The sequence below is a fragment of the Erinaceus europaeus genome, chromosome 2, assembly GCF_950295315.1.
Source record: "Erinaceus europaeus chromosome 2, mEriEur2.1, whole genome shotgun sequence".
In the NCBI taxonomy this organism is placed as follows: Eukaryota; Metazoa; Chordata; class Mammalia; order Eulipotyphla; family Erinaceidae; genus Erinaceus; species Erinaceus europaeus.
Window position 1 is genome coordinate 196,837,343 of NC_080163.1, and position 12,679 is coordinate 196,850,021.

The 12,679-nt window shown below is 42.0% G+C and overlaps 2 protein-coding genes across 6 annotated transcripts in view; both read left to right on the forward strand.

The window, feature by feature from the left end:
- The first annotated feature begins 415 nt into the window (after positions 1-415).
- On the forward strand, positions 416-10,393 carry ZNF180 (zinc finger protein 180). The gene is given in 5 exon segments (XM_060186226.1): positions 416-541; positions 6,694-6,811; positions 7,988-8,146; positions 8,149-9,466; positions 9,468-10,393. Coding segments are annotated over 4 exon segments (1,818 nt in total). The 5' UTR covers positions 416-541; positions 6,694-6,699; the 3' UTR covers positions 9,697-10,393.
- Positions 430-12,679, forward strand: part of LOC103122285 (zinc finger protein 112) — a 34,962-nt gene continuing 22,712 nt past the window's right edge. For 4 of the 5 annotated variants that reach the window (XR_009548397.1, XM_060186213.1, XM_060186216.1 and 1 more), the window contains exon 1: positions 10,517-12,554. The gene's annotated coding sequence lies outside the window, so the exon portion shown is untranslated. Of the gene's footprint in view, positions 542-10,516; positions 12,555-12,679 lie in introns of those variants that run through there. The other variant, XM_060186214.1, reaches the window with a different exon arrangement.

Genomic DNA, 12,679 nt, shown 5'->3' on the forward strand with positions numbered 1-12,679 from the left:
AAAATAAATGCGAGGGAGGGGGAGGCGGGGGATACGAGGACAGCAGGCATTTAGGAGGGTGTCCCCGGGGGCGGGCACCTATCCCATTTTCAGGGTCATTTCACCGCCAAGGTGGCCTTTCCCAAGCCAGCTACCCCGAACACACTACGGCCCCCAGATCGGTTTTTCACAACCCGGCGATGCCCCAATCTCAGACTTCTACAGCCGCGCCCCGACCATTTCTGGGAACTGGAATCCCGCCTCATCGCCGTCTGAGGCTTCTGGCGCTGAGGCTTCTGGGAATTGTAGTTCCGCTCTGGACCATCACTCACTTCCGGGTGTGACCGGAAGCGCCGCTATTGTCCCTCGTACGACCGCTGCACACATCGGCCCGCCCGAGGTTCACAAGAGCGGCTCTGCGGACTGTGGCTGAAGGCAGCGGCCGGTGGACTTGACCCGAGTCTGTCGGGTACCGAGACACAGCAGAGGGGCACGGAGCCGAATCCGGCAGAACCGAGTTTGACGGAGGCTGCACCTGCCTTAGGAACCAGAGGCCGCGCTGGTAGGTGGGGGCGGGGCCTCTCTGGGTGTCGCGCACGCATGCGCATGCACAACCATTGGCAAGACATTAGTTAACAGGTTGATACTGTTATTATTTTTATTACCAGAGCACTGCTGAGCTATAGCTTATGTTGGTGTGGGGAATTGAACCTGGGACCTCAGAGCCTCAAGCATTAGAGTCTGTTTGCACAACCTCTGTGCTATCTCCTCCCACCCAGTGACTATTGATAGTCTGCATGGTATTTATTTATTTACTTTATTTATTTATTGGATGGAGACAGAAGAACTGAGGAGGGGGGAAATAGAGAAAGGGAGGCACTTGCAGCCCTCCTTAACTCGTGAAGCTTCCCTCCTGCCGGAGGATTGAACCCATGTCCTTGTGCACTGCTGTGTGTGTTCTCAACCAGATTCCCCCCTTCCTATATTTTTTTTAATTTTTATATTTATTTATTTATTTATTTATTTTCCCTTTTGTTGCCCTGGTTGTTTTTTATTGTTGTAGTTATTATTGTTGTTATTGATGTCCTCATTGTTAGGACAGAGAGAAATGGAGAGAGGAGGGGAAGACAGACCCCTGCAGACCTGCTTCACCGCCTGTGAAGCGACTCCCCTGCAGGTGGGGAGCCGGGGTTCCAACCGGGAACCTCTTGCCAGTCCTTGCACTTTGCACCACGTGCACTTAACCCACTATGCTACCGCCCGACTCCCCCTATTTTTCTTAATTAAGATTTATTTATAATGCCTGAGGCTCAAGGTCCCAAGATTCAATCCGGAGGACCACCATAAACCAGAGCTGAATAGTGCTCTGGTAAAAAAAAAAAAAAAAAAAAAAAAAAACTTATGGAGAGAGAGAATGGCAGGACAGCAAGAGAACCAGAGCACTGGTGAAGCTGGGAATGGAACTCTGGACCTCATGCTTGAGAGTCTAACACCTTGCCTACCGTGCCCACTCCTAGGTCTTTTGAACAAGCATACTACTAATCTGTTTATTTATTTTTTCAGTTAGAGAAAAAGAGATAGACACAGAGGAGAGAGGCCAACCACAGCACCAACGCATCCTTCATTGTGGTGGGGCCTGGGCTTGAATCTGGATGGCACACATAGCAAAGCAGTGCATTACCCAAGTGAGCTAACTCACCAGCTCTACCATTAATGCTTGACAGTTAAATATCACATGTGATTTAACCCTACTTCTACGCTAAGGTGTGTCCTGGCTTAACGTGTAGGCGAATTCTCAGCATAATGTCCATATTTTTAGGACAGATACTTTCAGAAATTTATTTTTTAGTTAATTGATAGAGAGAGAGAGAGAGAGAGAGAGAGAGTGTGTGTAAGAAAGAGAGTGTGTGGTTTCCCCCACTCTAGAATGCTTTTTCATTCCAGTGGAGAGACAGCAAGAGGAAGAGACACCACTCTACCACTAAAACTTCTTCCTGTGCTATCACATTTTCCATGTGGTGACAGGGCCTTTAGGGGACACCTGTGTGACACCCTAGTCCCAGGCTCCTGTTAGGCTGGCGGACACAGCAGGGCCCAGCCCAGTTCTATGTGTTGACGAGCCTAACTGGTGGGCCTTCCCGTCTTGAGGTTGAGCTGGAGATACTGATGTTTCTGTGGCAAGAAGACAGTGTGGGGGTGGCCCCAGAACTCAGGTTGGTGGGTGCCTGTGCATCCTGGGGAGGCCGAGACACAGAGCCAGAGATCTTAACTCCTCACCCCAGAGCAGGGGATTCCCACAAGACCCCCCTAGCTGGCAAAGGCTATAGACCTAGGTGCAGTTCCTGGGCATGAGTGTGGTCTTGTGTGGGGGTGTGCTTGTTGCAGGTGGACACTGAGGTGGGGTGACCCTATGTGGCTTCTGCAGAGGTGAGGCCTGTGGCTCGGGTTTTTGGAAATACAGGTTCTGGGCCCAACAGGGCTTGGGGCTGTTCCAGCAGAACTTTGCCTGTGAGCTAGTATTTGTGCTAGTTGGAGAGGCCTGAGTAGCCCTGTGACCCTGGCACTGCTGCCCTGTTAAGTCTACTGCAGAAACAAACAAAATTAAGCAAAACAAACTTACTCTGCAGAGCCTGTAAGTTCACCAGGCAGAACACCTGCCTTCCCATGTGTGTGACTCAGTCTCAAACACCAGTACACCAGGGATCTGGGGGAAGCTTTGGTGCTGTCATCCCTCTCCTGCCTCCCCATTTGAAAAGGTCTGCCCAGAGCAGTGAAGCCCTAATGACAAAAAAAAAAAAAAAAAAAAAAAAAGCACCACTGCACAACATCATTTTGCAGACGTGAGGCCAGAGTGTTCCTCAGATCAGGCTCTGCCCCTTCCCATTGGATTATCTCACTCTCAAGACCGTTCCCCCCCCCCCCTCCCTGCCAGCGGAGGATGTGAGCAGTGCAGATCTAAAGTAGTGCTCTGGTGCTCACCACCCCCACCCCCCACCATCTCCCTCCTCCTGTAGAGGCCCCTCACTCTCTAAGATGGCCCTAGAGGACCACCGGAAGGAGTGGGCATCTTGGGCCCCAGAGTCTGTCTCTTTACTTCTCAATTTTACACCCCTGTTGCTGGGGTTGAGTTTTGCCCAGTTCTTTAACCTCTTCTCCCATGGCCCTACCTGCACCTAGCGGCTGCTAGGGCTTTGCACCCAAACGATTCCGCTGCTTCTGGCAGACACTTTTATTTTTTTCAGTAGAGAGTAAGAGACAGAGGAGAGACACCGTAGCACCGCTCCATCCCTTGTGAAGCTTCCCCTCAGGCTGCTCTCAGATGATGGCAGGGGTCCTCACGTATGATAAAGTTTATGCTCTACCTGGTGAGCCATCTTCCTGGGAAACACCCAGCCCTTTTGGGCTTCCACTTCAGGAGACAAACTGGGGCTTGGGAGTGGGAGTGCATCTGAGGAACAGAAACTGATGAGAGCAGAGCTGCCGAGGGTGCTGTGCTCAGGGCTTCTCTCACACTCAGGACCCAGAGAAACCCCTGACACCCTTGCAGGGCTTGCACAGGTGAGTGGGTGCCATCGTGCGTAGGTAGCCAAATTGTCTTTACTTATCTGAGAGATGCGCAGGTCAGGTCCACGTGGGCGCCATTTGTTGTTAAAATTTCGGAGGCTCTTGCTGTCCGGACTGGCTTCATGGGCGGGTAACAGAGACGCGGAGACAACGGCTGGGCAGGGAAGCTGTATTTCTTTATTCAGGAGCAACGATTCATAAACTAAGACAAACTAATCACCAAACAGAACTCGGCTGTCTCTTTGCGGCGGCGCAAGCACTCTCTCTCACTCTCTAACTCTCCAACTCTGGAACTCTGGTGGGGTTCCTTGGGGAGGGGCCAAGAGGCCCCGCGAAACTAACTGGACTGATCCAATTCTCTTGGCAGGGGAGATCTAGAACAACCCAATGTAAAGCATACAACACCTTCCTCAGAAGATTGTCATCAAAATTGAGAGAGTATTGGCTTTTTCATCTCAGGTGAGTTAGGCACACCCTTTTCTTTCCATTGAGAAGCATGTGTAACTCCCTAGTGGTAAATACTAGGTTAACATGAGCTGAGAGGTTGAGTAGAAAATAAGGAAGCAGAAATAAAAGTGAAACTTTTTTTCCCCCAGAGCACTGCTCAGCTCTGACTCATGCTTTCAAGCCCAGTGATTTTTTTGTGCCACCTCACAGGCCACTGTATTGATTTTCTGTAATAACCATTTAGCAGATTGACATTCATATATTTTTTATTTTTTTAATATTTATTTTTCCCTTTTGTTGCCTTTGTTGTTTTTTATTGTTGTAGTTTTTATTGTTGTTCTTGATGTTGTCATTGTTGGATAGGACAGAGAGAAATGGAGAGCGGAGGGGGAGAGAAAGACAGACACCTGCCAACCTGCTTCTCCGCCTGTGAAGCAACTCCCTTGCAGGTGGGGAGCCAGGGGCTCGAACCAGGATCCTTCGCCGGTCCTTGGGCTTTGCGCCACCTCCGCTTAACCCTCTGCTCTACTGCCCGAATCCCAACATTCATATTTTTATTAGTGATTTAATGATGATTGACAAGAGTAAGAGGGATACAATTCTATACAATTCCCACCACCAGAGTTCCATATCCCATCCCCACTATTGGAAAATTCCCTATTGTTTATTCCTCTGATAATATGGACCAAAATTCTTTATGGAGTACAGAAGGTACAAGGTCTGGTTTCTGCAATTGCTTTTCCACTGAACATGGACATTCAGATTTGCTTTATTTTTGAAATCTAGGAGGAGGGAGAGAGTCTTCAGGGGAAGATGTAGATTTCCATTGACAGACACATAGAGATGATTTGGTGACAGATGTTCACCTGTAGGATTTCATTTATTGAAGGTATAAAGCTGAAAAAACAGTTTAGGTACATGTTTACCACAAGTGTCCATTTGAAAATTATATGTCTGAGCCCCATTTTGCACTAATCATTAAAATCTTTGAGATTTGGACCAACAGAATGCTTACTTGGGTAGTGGGCTCCTTTGTCATGTGTACAACCCAGGTTTGAGCACAGCTCTCAGTGCAGTGACGGAAGCTTTGTTATTGTGGTCTGTTTCCCTCCCCCCCTCTCCCCTCTCTTCCCACCCTCTCCACGTTCTCATCCCTCTCCATTAGAAAACAAAACAAAAATCTTTTGAGATTTGGGTGAAATTTACAGGTTCCATTTTAGGAAAAATGCATAGAAAGGAACATTTTCTTTATCTCTTTTTTCTCTCATTAATTTATTAATAAATAAATTTATCAGTGCACTGATCAGCTCTAGCTTATGGTGGTACAGGGGACTGAACCTAGGACTTTGAAGCCTCAGGCATGAGAGTCTATTTGCATAACCATTATGTTATCTACCCCTGCCCTAAAGAGGAACATTTTTCATGGAGTTTGACATTTTCTACTTTAGAACCAGAGCTTCAGAGCACCTGGTATATATATAAAAAAAAAAGCCTTTAGTGGCAAGGGATGTTGTACTTTCCTAACTTTGCTATCTTTGGGTAAGGATAGACCATCCTCAGCATATATTTTTATGAAAATTCTTTTGAAGAGAGGCAACCCAGAAGATCCCCTTTATGAAGCAATAAATACAGTGTTTTCTAAAGGTCATGTAGTGTGGGGTCATGCTCAATCTTCTGAATGTGGGTAAAATAAAACTGTTATCTAAAAACTAGGGATTCAGAAAGATTCACATTGTCAATTTTTTTTTTAATTCTCAGACCTAATAATACTTGCCAGCTTTTGCTTTTTACTCGATATACTGTTAATGGTTTTTCATAAATCATCATAAATAATTCACTCACCAACCCAGTAAGATTGTATGATTCAGCCAACTATAAATAGGATATACTCACCATTACAAAATGTGGAGGATGGAAAATAACATGATGGTTATACAAAGACCCTTCCATGCCTGAAACTTTGAGCTCCCAGGTTCAATCCACAGCACCACCATAACTCAGAGCTGAGCAGTGTTCTCCTAAAAACAAACAAAACAAAACACATTGTGGAACCAGAATGATAGCTCATCTGGTAGGATGCCTGCTTTGCCATGGGCAGTTAAGTTCAAGCTCTGACATCACATGGGATTGCTATTGCCCCAAGGGGAATGTATTTCTCTGATGTCTTTATTGGTCTCTTTATCTGAAAACATTCCCCCCAGAATGGTGAGACTGCATGATGTGATGCCCCATATGCATGATGCCCCCAGGAAATACACACATAATTCACGTTTTTTTTCATTGCTTCCAGGTTTATTGCTTGGGCTTGTTGCTGGCATTATGAGTGGGGAAGGGAGATAGGAACAGAGAAAGATAGACATCTGCAGACCTACTTCACCACTTGTGAAGCATCCCACATGCAAGTAGGGAGCAAGGGTTTGAATCTGAGTCCTTCCTCATAGTGATACGTGTACCACTGTCCACTCCCAGATTCTTTTTATTTTATTATTATTTTATTTCACTGTTTTTATTATTCATTTAATTCATTGGGATTCAGTGCCTTTACAGTGAATATACTACACCTGGTGACCAGGTCCAGTGCTTGTAAGTTATACATATTGCTTGTCATTAGGACTCATTTTTCATGTCTTCTTAATGTTTTACATTTTTAATCATTTAAAGGAAGTGATGCCTATCTAAGCAGAAATGTGTGTTCCATTTTAGGAAGAAATGAACTTCAAAATTGTGACTGCTGACTTTAATCAGGAGGAAGAAGTCAGTTTGAACTCTTCTCCAAAGACCCTGGATAAGCATATGTTCCACAGAGACATAGTTTCTTGGGGTAAGAATACAGTCCCCTTAAATGAGATCTGTATAATGAGTTTCTGTCTCTTTTCCATTGGTTAAAAGAGTGGGAGTTCTAGAGTCAGAATCATTTGGGCTACATCCAGAGTATACTTTTGTAGTTTTAATACTCCAACAAAGATATAATTTAATTTGTAGGTTAGAAATTGAATTTTCTTGAACTTGAACTTACATGTTTTTTATGGTTCCAAAAGATTGGGACTAAATTCTGCAGTTATTTTCTTTTAATCTAAATACCTAATGTTTAGCATCTTAACATCAGACAACCTCCTAGTTGGAACAAGTAAATAAGTATAAAAAGAATTTGCCAAGATATTATCCAAGTGAGATAGAGACACAGGCAATGTATGGATAGAAGATTTCTTTGAAAAATCTTCATAGCAGGGTGGGGATACAGAACTTTGGCAGAGGGTATGGTGTGGAACTAAACATTGTAATCTTACAATCTTGTAACCTACTATTAATCACAAGATAATTTTTTTAATCCCCATAGCATCTCATTTTTTTCATGTTCCAGACCAGTTATATTCTTGATATTGTCATTTTTTACAAGTATACTTTTATTGCTTTATCTGGTATCCAACCCAACTTTTGCTTCTCAGATAACGTGTTTTCTCCTTTGGAACCACAGGATTCAGGGGAGCCATGTTAGCTCTTAAGACATTAAGCCAACCTAGATAATTGGGTCCCTATTCATTTACCTGGTTCACAGATGTAACTTCCCCATACCATGCTAAAAAGACTAAAACAGATTATGCTGCCAATTTTTACAATTGTAGAAATCCCTAGAGATACAAATATTAATCTTTGTAACATACTTCATTCCACTTAGAGAAGATGGAAAAGATGGTCTTAGCTCTTTTAAGAATTGCAAAGTGTTTTAAGGCTCTGTAGATTCTACATAGCTGACCTTATTTTGCAACATGGGTATATTTAAAGTCTATTTAACAAAACTGAGATTAAAATAGCTTTGTGTTGATGCCCATTTTTACTATACAGTTTTTTGTATTTAGTACTTCTCTGCTTACTCCTCACCCCACATATTCATTTTCATAATCCAAGTGATAGATGTTAGCTGAAAACAAATTTACATATGTTTACTTTCTTGTCAGCTCCCCAGTTATTCTAAAAATTACATTTATTTTACTTTCAGATTTGGAAGCTGCATTTGGAAAAAGAGAATCAGCATCAAAGCAGAGCACTTTTTATGATGAAGCATTTAGCGAAGTGAAAATAGAAAGGCTGACAAAAGATGGCCCATGGTTATCTTCATGTGAAGAAATTCAGGATTGCCAGGAGCACTTAGAAAAGCAATGGAAAAACATGAGAGACTGTTGAAAGAAGTGGCATTGGCTCAAAAGAAGGCTAATGAAAGTGATAAATTTGAAAGCAATTTCATTTTTCTTTCACCTCAGTTATTACCCATAAGGAGCCACTTAGTTAAACATGCTTCACAAGTTAAAAAATTCAGTCTCACTTCTGTTGTGAACAGTCCTCAAACTGTTAATGACAGTACAAAGCTATATAAAAATAATGAATATGAAAACTTCCACCCAGAACATTCGTTTTATTCATTTAACAAAAACTCAAATAGAAAATAAGTCCTATGATTTAGTGACAGTATTCAACCTTTTAACTTCAGTACATCCTTAAATATTTGTGAGAAAATACATACAAGAGGGAAATCCTTTACTTTTAAGGGATGTGGGCAAGTTTTAAATCATGGTGTATCCCATAATGAGAAACAGAGAATCTCTGTTAAAGAGAGTCAATATAAATGCAGTCAAACCTTCCAGGGCTCATCCCTTGCTCGCAATATGAAACCTAGTTCTGAAGAGAAACCCTTTGAATGTAGTCAGTGTGGAAAAAGCTTCAGCTGGAGCTCTCATCTTGCACATCAGAGGACTCATACAGGGGAGAAACCATATGAATGTAATGAATGTGGAAAGTCCTTCAGCCGGAGCTCTCACCTTGTATCACATCAGAGAATTCACACTGGAGAGAAACCATATAGGTGTACTCAGTGTGGGAAATCCTTTAGTCAGAGCTATGTTCTTGTTGTGCATCAGAGAACTCACACTGGAGAGAAGCCTTACGAATGCAGTCAGTGTGGGAAGTCTTTCAGGCAGAGCTACAAGCTCATTGCACATCAAAGAACTCACACTGGAGAGAAGCCCTATGAATGCAACCAATGTGGAAAGTCATTTATCCAGAGTTACAAACTTATTGCACATCAAAGAATTCATACTGGAGAAAAACCTTATGCATGCAATCAATGTGGTAAGTCTTTTAGTCAAAATTATAAGCTTGTTACTCATCAAAGAATACACACAGGAGAAAAACCTTTTGAATGCAATCAGTGTGGAAAATCCTTCAGCTGGAGCTCTCAGCTTGTTGTACATCAACGAACTCACACTGGAGAGAAACCCTTTGAATGTGATGAGTGTGGGAAATCTTTTAATCGCAGTTCTCACCTTGTTATGCACCAGAGAACACATACTGGAGAAAAACCTTATGAGTGTAATCAGTGTGGAAAGTCTTTCAGCCAGAGCTATGTTCTTGTGGTACATCGGAGAACTCATACAGGAGAGAAGCCCTATGAGTGTAGTCAGTGTGGGAAGTCTTTCAGACAGTTCATGTCTAACTCAACATCAGAGGACTCATACCAGAGAGAAACCCTATGAGTGCAGCCAGTGTGGGAAAACATTTAGCTTGAGTGCTCGATTAATTGTTCATCAAAGAACTCATACTGGGGAGAAACCCTTTATGTGCAGTCAATGTGGTAAATCTTTCATTAACAGTTCTAAACTTACCAGGCATCTGGCAACTCATACTGAAGACATACTGATTGTACCTAGGTGAAAATTCTATTCTCACCCAGAATATACTTCTCTATTTTTAAAAGGTAATTTGTATGAAAATATATATGGTAGTACATATGAAAATAGTGTGAAAACAGTAGAAAACATCCAGTTAACATTCTGATGTTGTGTATTTGGAAACTTTGTAGACACTAAGGTGTAAAAATTTATGAATAATGTTTTACTTGGCAATTTTATATACTAACATGTAGCCCTTAGGAACAAAAGAAAGCAACAAATATTTGCACTTTTACTTGCAGACAGTACTCTAACTTGAATCTTGAGAGAATTATCATTACGTAGGCAACATATATTGAGGAGTCTCTAGTGAGGTGGTATATTTGTAGTGGTGGAAAATTTGTTGTATTTATTACAACTTAGACTGGAAACAACTTCTGTGAATTCTGTCTATACCTAACATTTTTTTTATATAAGTTTTATATGTGACGAGTTCTGAAAAATTAGGTAAAATGCAACAAGGGCAACAAAAGGGAATAAATAAATAAATAAAAATACTTTTTAAAAAATTAGGTAAAATGTCTGTGACAGAAATTAGAAAATGAAAAGCAAGAGTACCAAATACTCATTTTCAAAATTGTGTATTGGTCAAATCTGAAAGTGATTCTGTGTGTATGGGATTTTTATTTAAATAATTTATTTTATTTTAGAGAGACAGAAATAAAGAGAGATCAGACCACTCACTGCTCTGCTGTGGTTTATGGTGGTGCTGTGGGTGGAATCTCAGACTCAGGCATGAATGCCTTTTGCATAACCATTAAACTTTTTCCTTGACAGTATCTTTATGTGGGGGGGGGGTGCTTTTGCAGTAGTATGCAACATGACCAGTTGAATATCAAAAGCAGTATAAATATAAAAACGCATTATAAATATAAAGACTGCCATTTCTTGTCCACTTGTTAAAAAAACTGGCAACCAAATAGCACTTCTCATTTCCCGAGGATTGCATTTGAATTAGCATGTGCAAGTCATATCTAGAACTTAGATTTCCAGTAATGTTCTTTATTCAAAGAAAAATATTCCTTTAGAAGTGGAGAAACTGGAAATTATGTATACTAGAAATTATATATAGTAACTGGAGTTATTATATATGAGGGTCTGAGAGTGCTTGGGTGGTAAAGCAGTCATGTGCACTTTTCTAATATACACACCAGTATAAAGAAACTCTATTTTAAAGGGGTTTCCTCTCCTTTCCTCAGTGTGTGTGTGTGTGTGTGTGTGTGTGTTTGTGTGTGTTTTACTTTTCTCTTTGGAATATGTTCCCTAATGTGAAAATCTTCCAAGTGGCTACTGTTGGAGTTCTTCAGGAACTGGTTTTGTTAAGTGTTTCTCATGGTCACTAAGTTAAGTTTCCTTGCAAATTCTCTTCAATGATACAAGATTTGTATCTTTCTTTTTTTTTTTTTCCTTAAAGAGTTGGTGTACAGGTCCTTCCAGCTTTTATCTGTAAAGTTTAATTTTAATCCTAGAGATGATCATGGATTTGAACTCTCTAATCCCAGAGAATTAACTTATTTTAATAGACTGTTGATTAAGAGGGAATAGAGTAGAAGTGAATTTCCACTAGAAGATAAAGAATCCTAGAGTGCATCTAATAGAAATTACCATTAGTAAAAAAAAAAAAAAAAAAAAAAAAAAAAAACTCTGTCCTATGGCTAATTCAAGTAAAGCCATTCTTAATAGCATTAAGACAAAGAGAGCAGTATACCTGTTATAGACTAAAGTTCTAAAGGGACAATTGTAGATGTCTAGAAAATTGACTCCTCATCCTGAGAATTTTCTGTCAACCCATGACTACAGAAGTAGCAGGTTTTCTTCAGGCATTCAATTATATTCAATAAATACTTTTTTAACTCAAACCACTTAGAATTCTTGAGGACAGGGTTTTTTTTTCTTGCCTCCAGAGTTATTGTTGGGACTCAGTACAAATACACTGCTCCTGGAGGCCACCTTTTCCATTTTTTTGCCCTTGTTATTGTTGCTGTTGTTGGATAGGACAGAGAGAAATCAAGAGAGGAGGGGCAGACACCTGCAGACCTATTTCATCACTTGTGAAGTAACACTCCTGCAGATGGGGAACCAGGGATTTGAACCAGAATCCTTAGGCTGATCCTTGGCGCTTCGTGCCATGTGTACTTAACCCACTGTGCTACCGCCTAGCCTTTTTTGTTTTTTACCAGTATAGTGATCAGCTCTGGCTTATGGTGGTGCTGGGAATTGAGCCCAAGTTTTGAGACTTAAACATGAAAGTATTTAAATGAAACCATTATGCTGTCTCCCACACCCCAGAACTATGTTTTTAAATATCCTCCCTTGTGCAGCCCCCATGGCACTCCATCAGCAGCACTTCTCCACTCCTGCTATTCCTCCCCAGGGCTCAGACACCATGTACTCGTGGGCCCTCTGCACCCTTTGTGCCTCCCAGCAGAACCTTTCCTAACTGCCCCTGGCTTTCTGCAACATCCTTAGCTTTCAGGGATGAGCCAGTCCAGAGTAGGGTCTCTGTTCACAGCTACTTAGTAAAGCTCATGAGAAAAAATGGTACCTGGAAGCTGTGAGCCAGACCAAAGACCACAAATAAAAGACTCAGATAAAACTAGTTTCCCCTCTTAAGCCCACAGGTCCTGGAACATGGGATACAACCAGGCCCAGAAAGGAGAGGAAGGAGCAGGAGCTTTTGACCCAAAGTGTCTACCGGCTGTGCCTGGTCTGAGCTTGGACAAACTTACAAATGCTGAAAGCTGAAGGCTCTGCCCCTCTGAACATAGTGAAAGTTGCTGCTACTCCCACAGACTAACAGAGAAGACCATGGAGACTCAACCTTGTGGCACAAGGAGAGAGGTGAGAGCTCTTAGAGGGCTGTGGGCCCTCAGGGGAGAAGTTGAGCTGGGGGGTGCTGAGAGGATTGTGCAGGGTGAAGAATGTCCTCCAGTAAGAAGAAAGGCATTAGAAAAGGGGCAGACCTT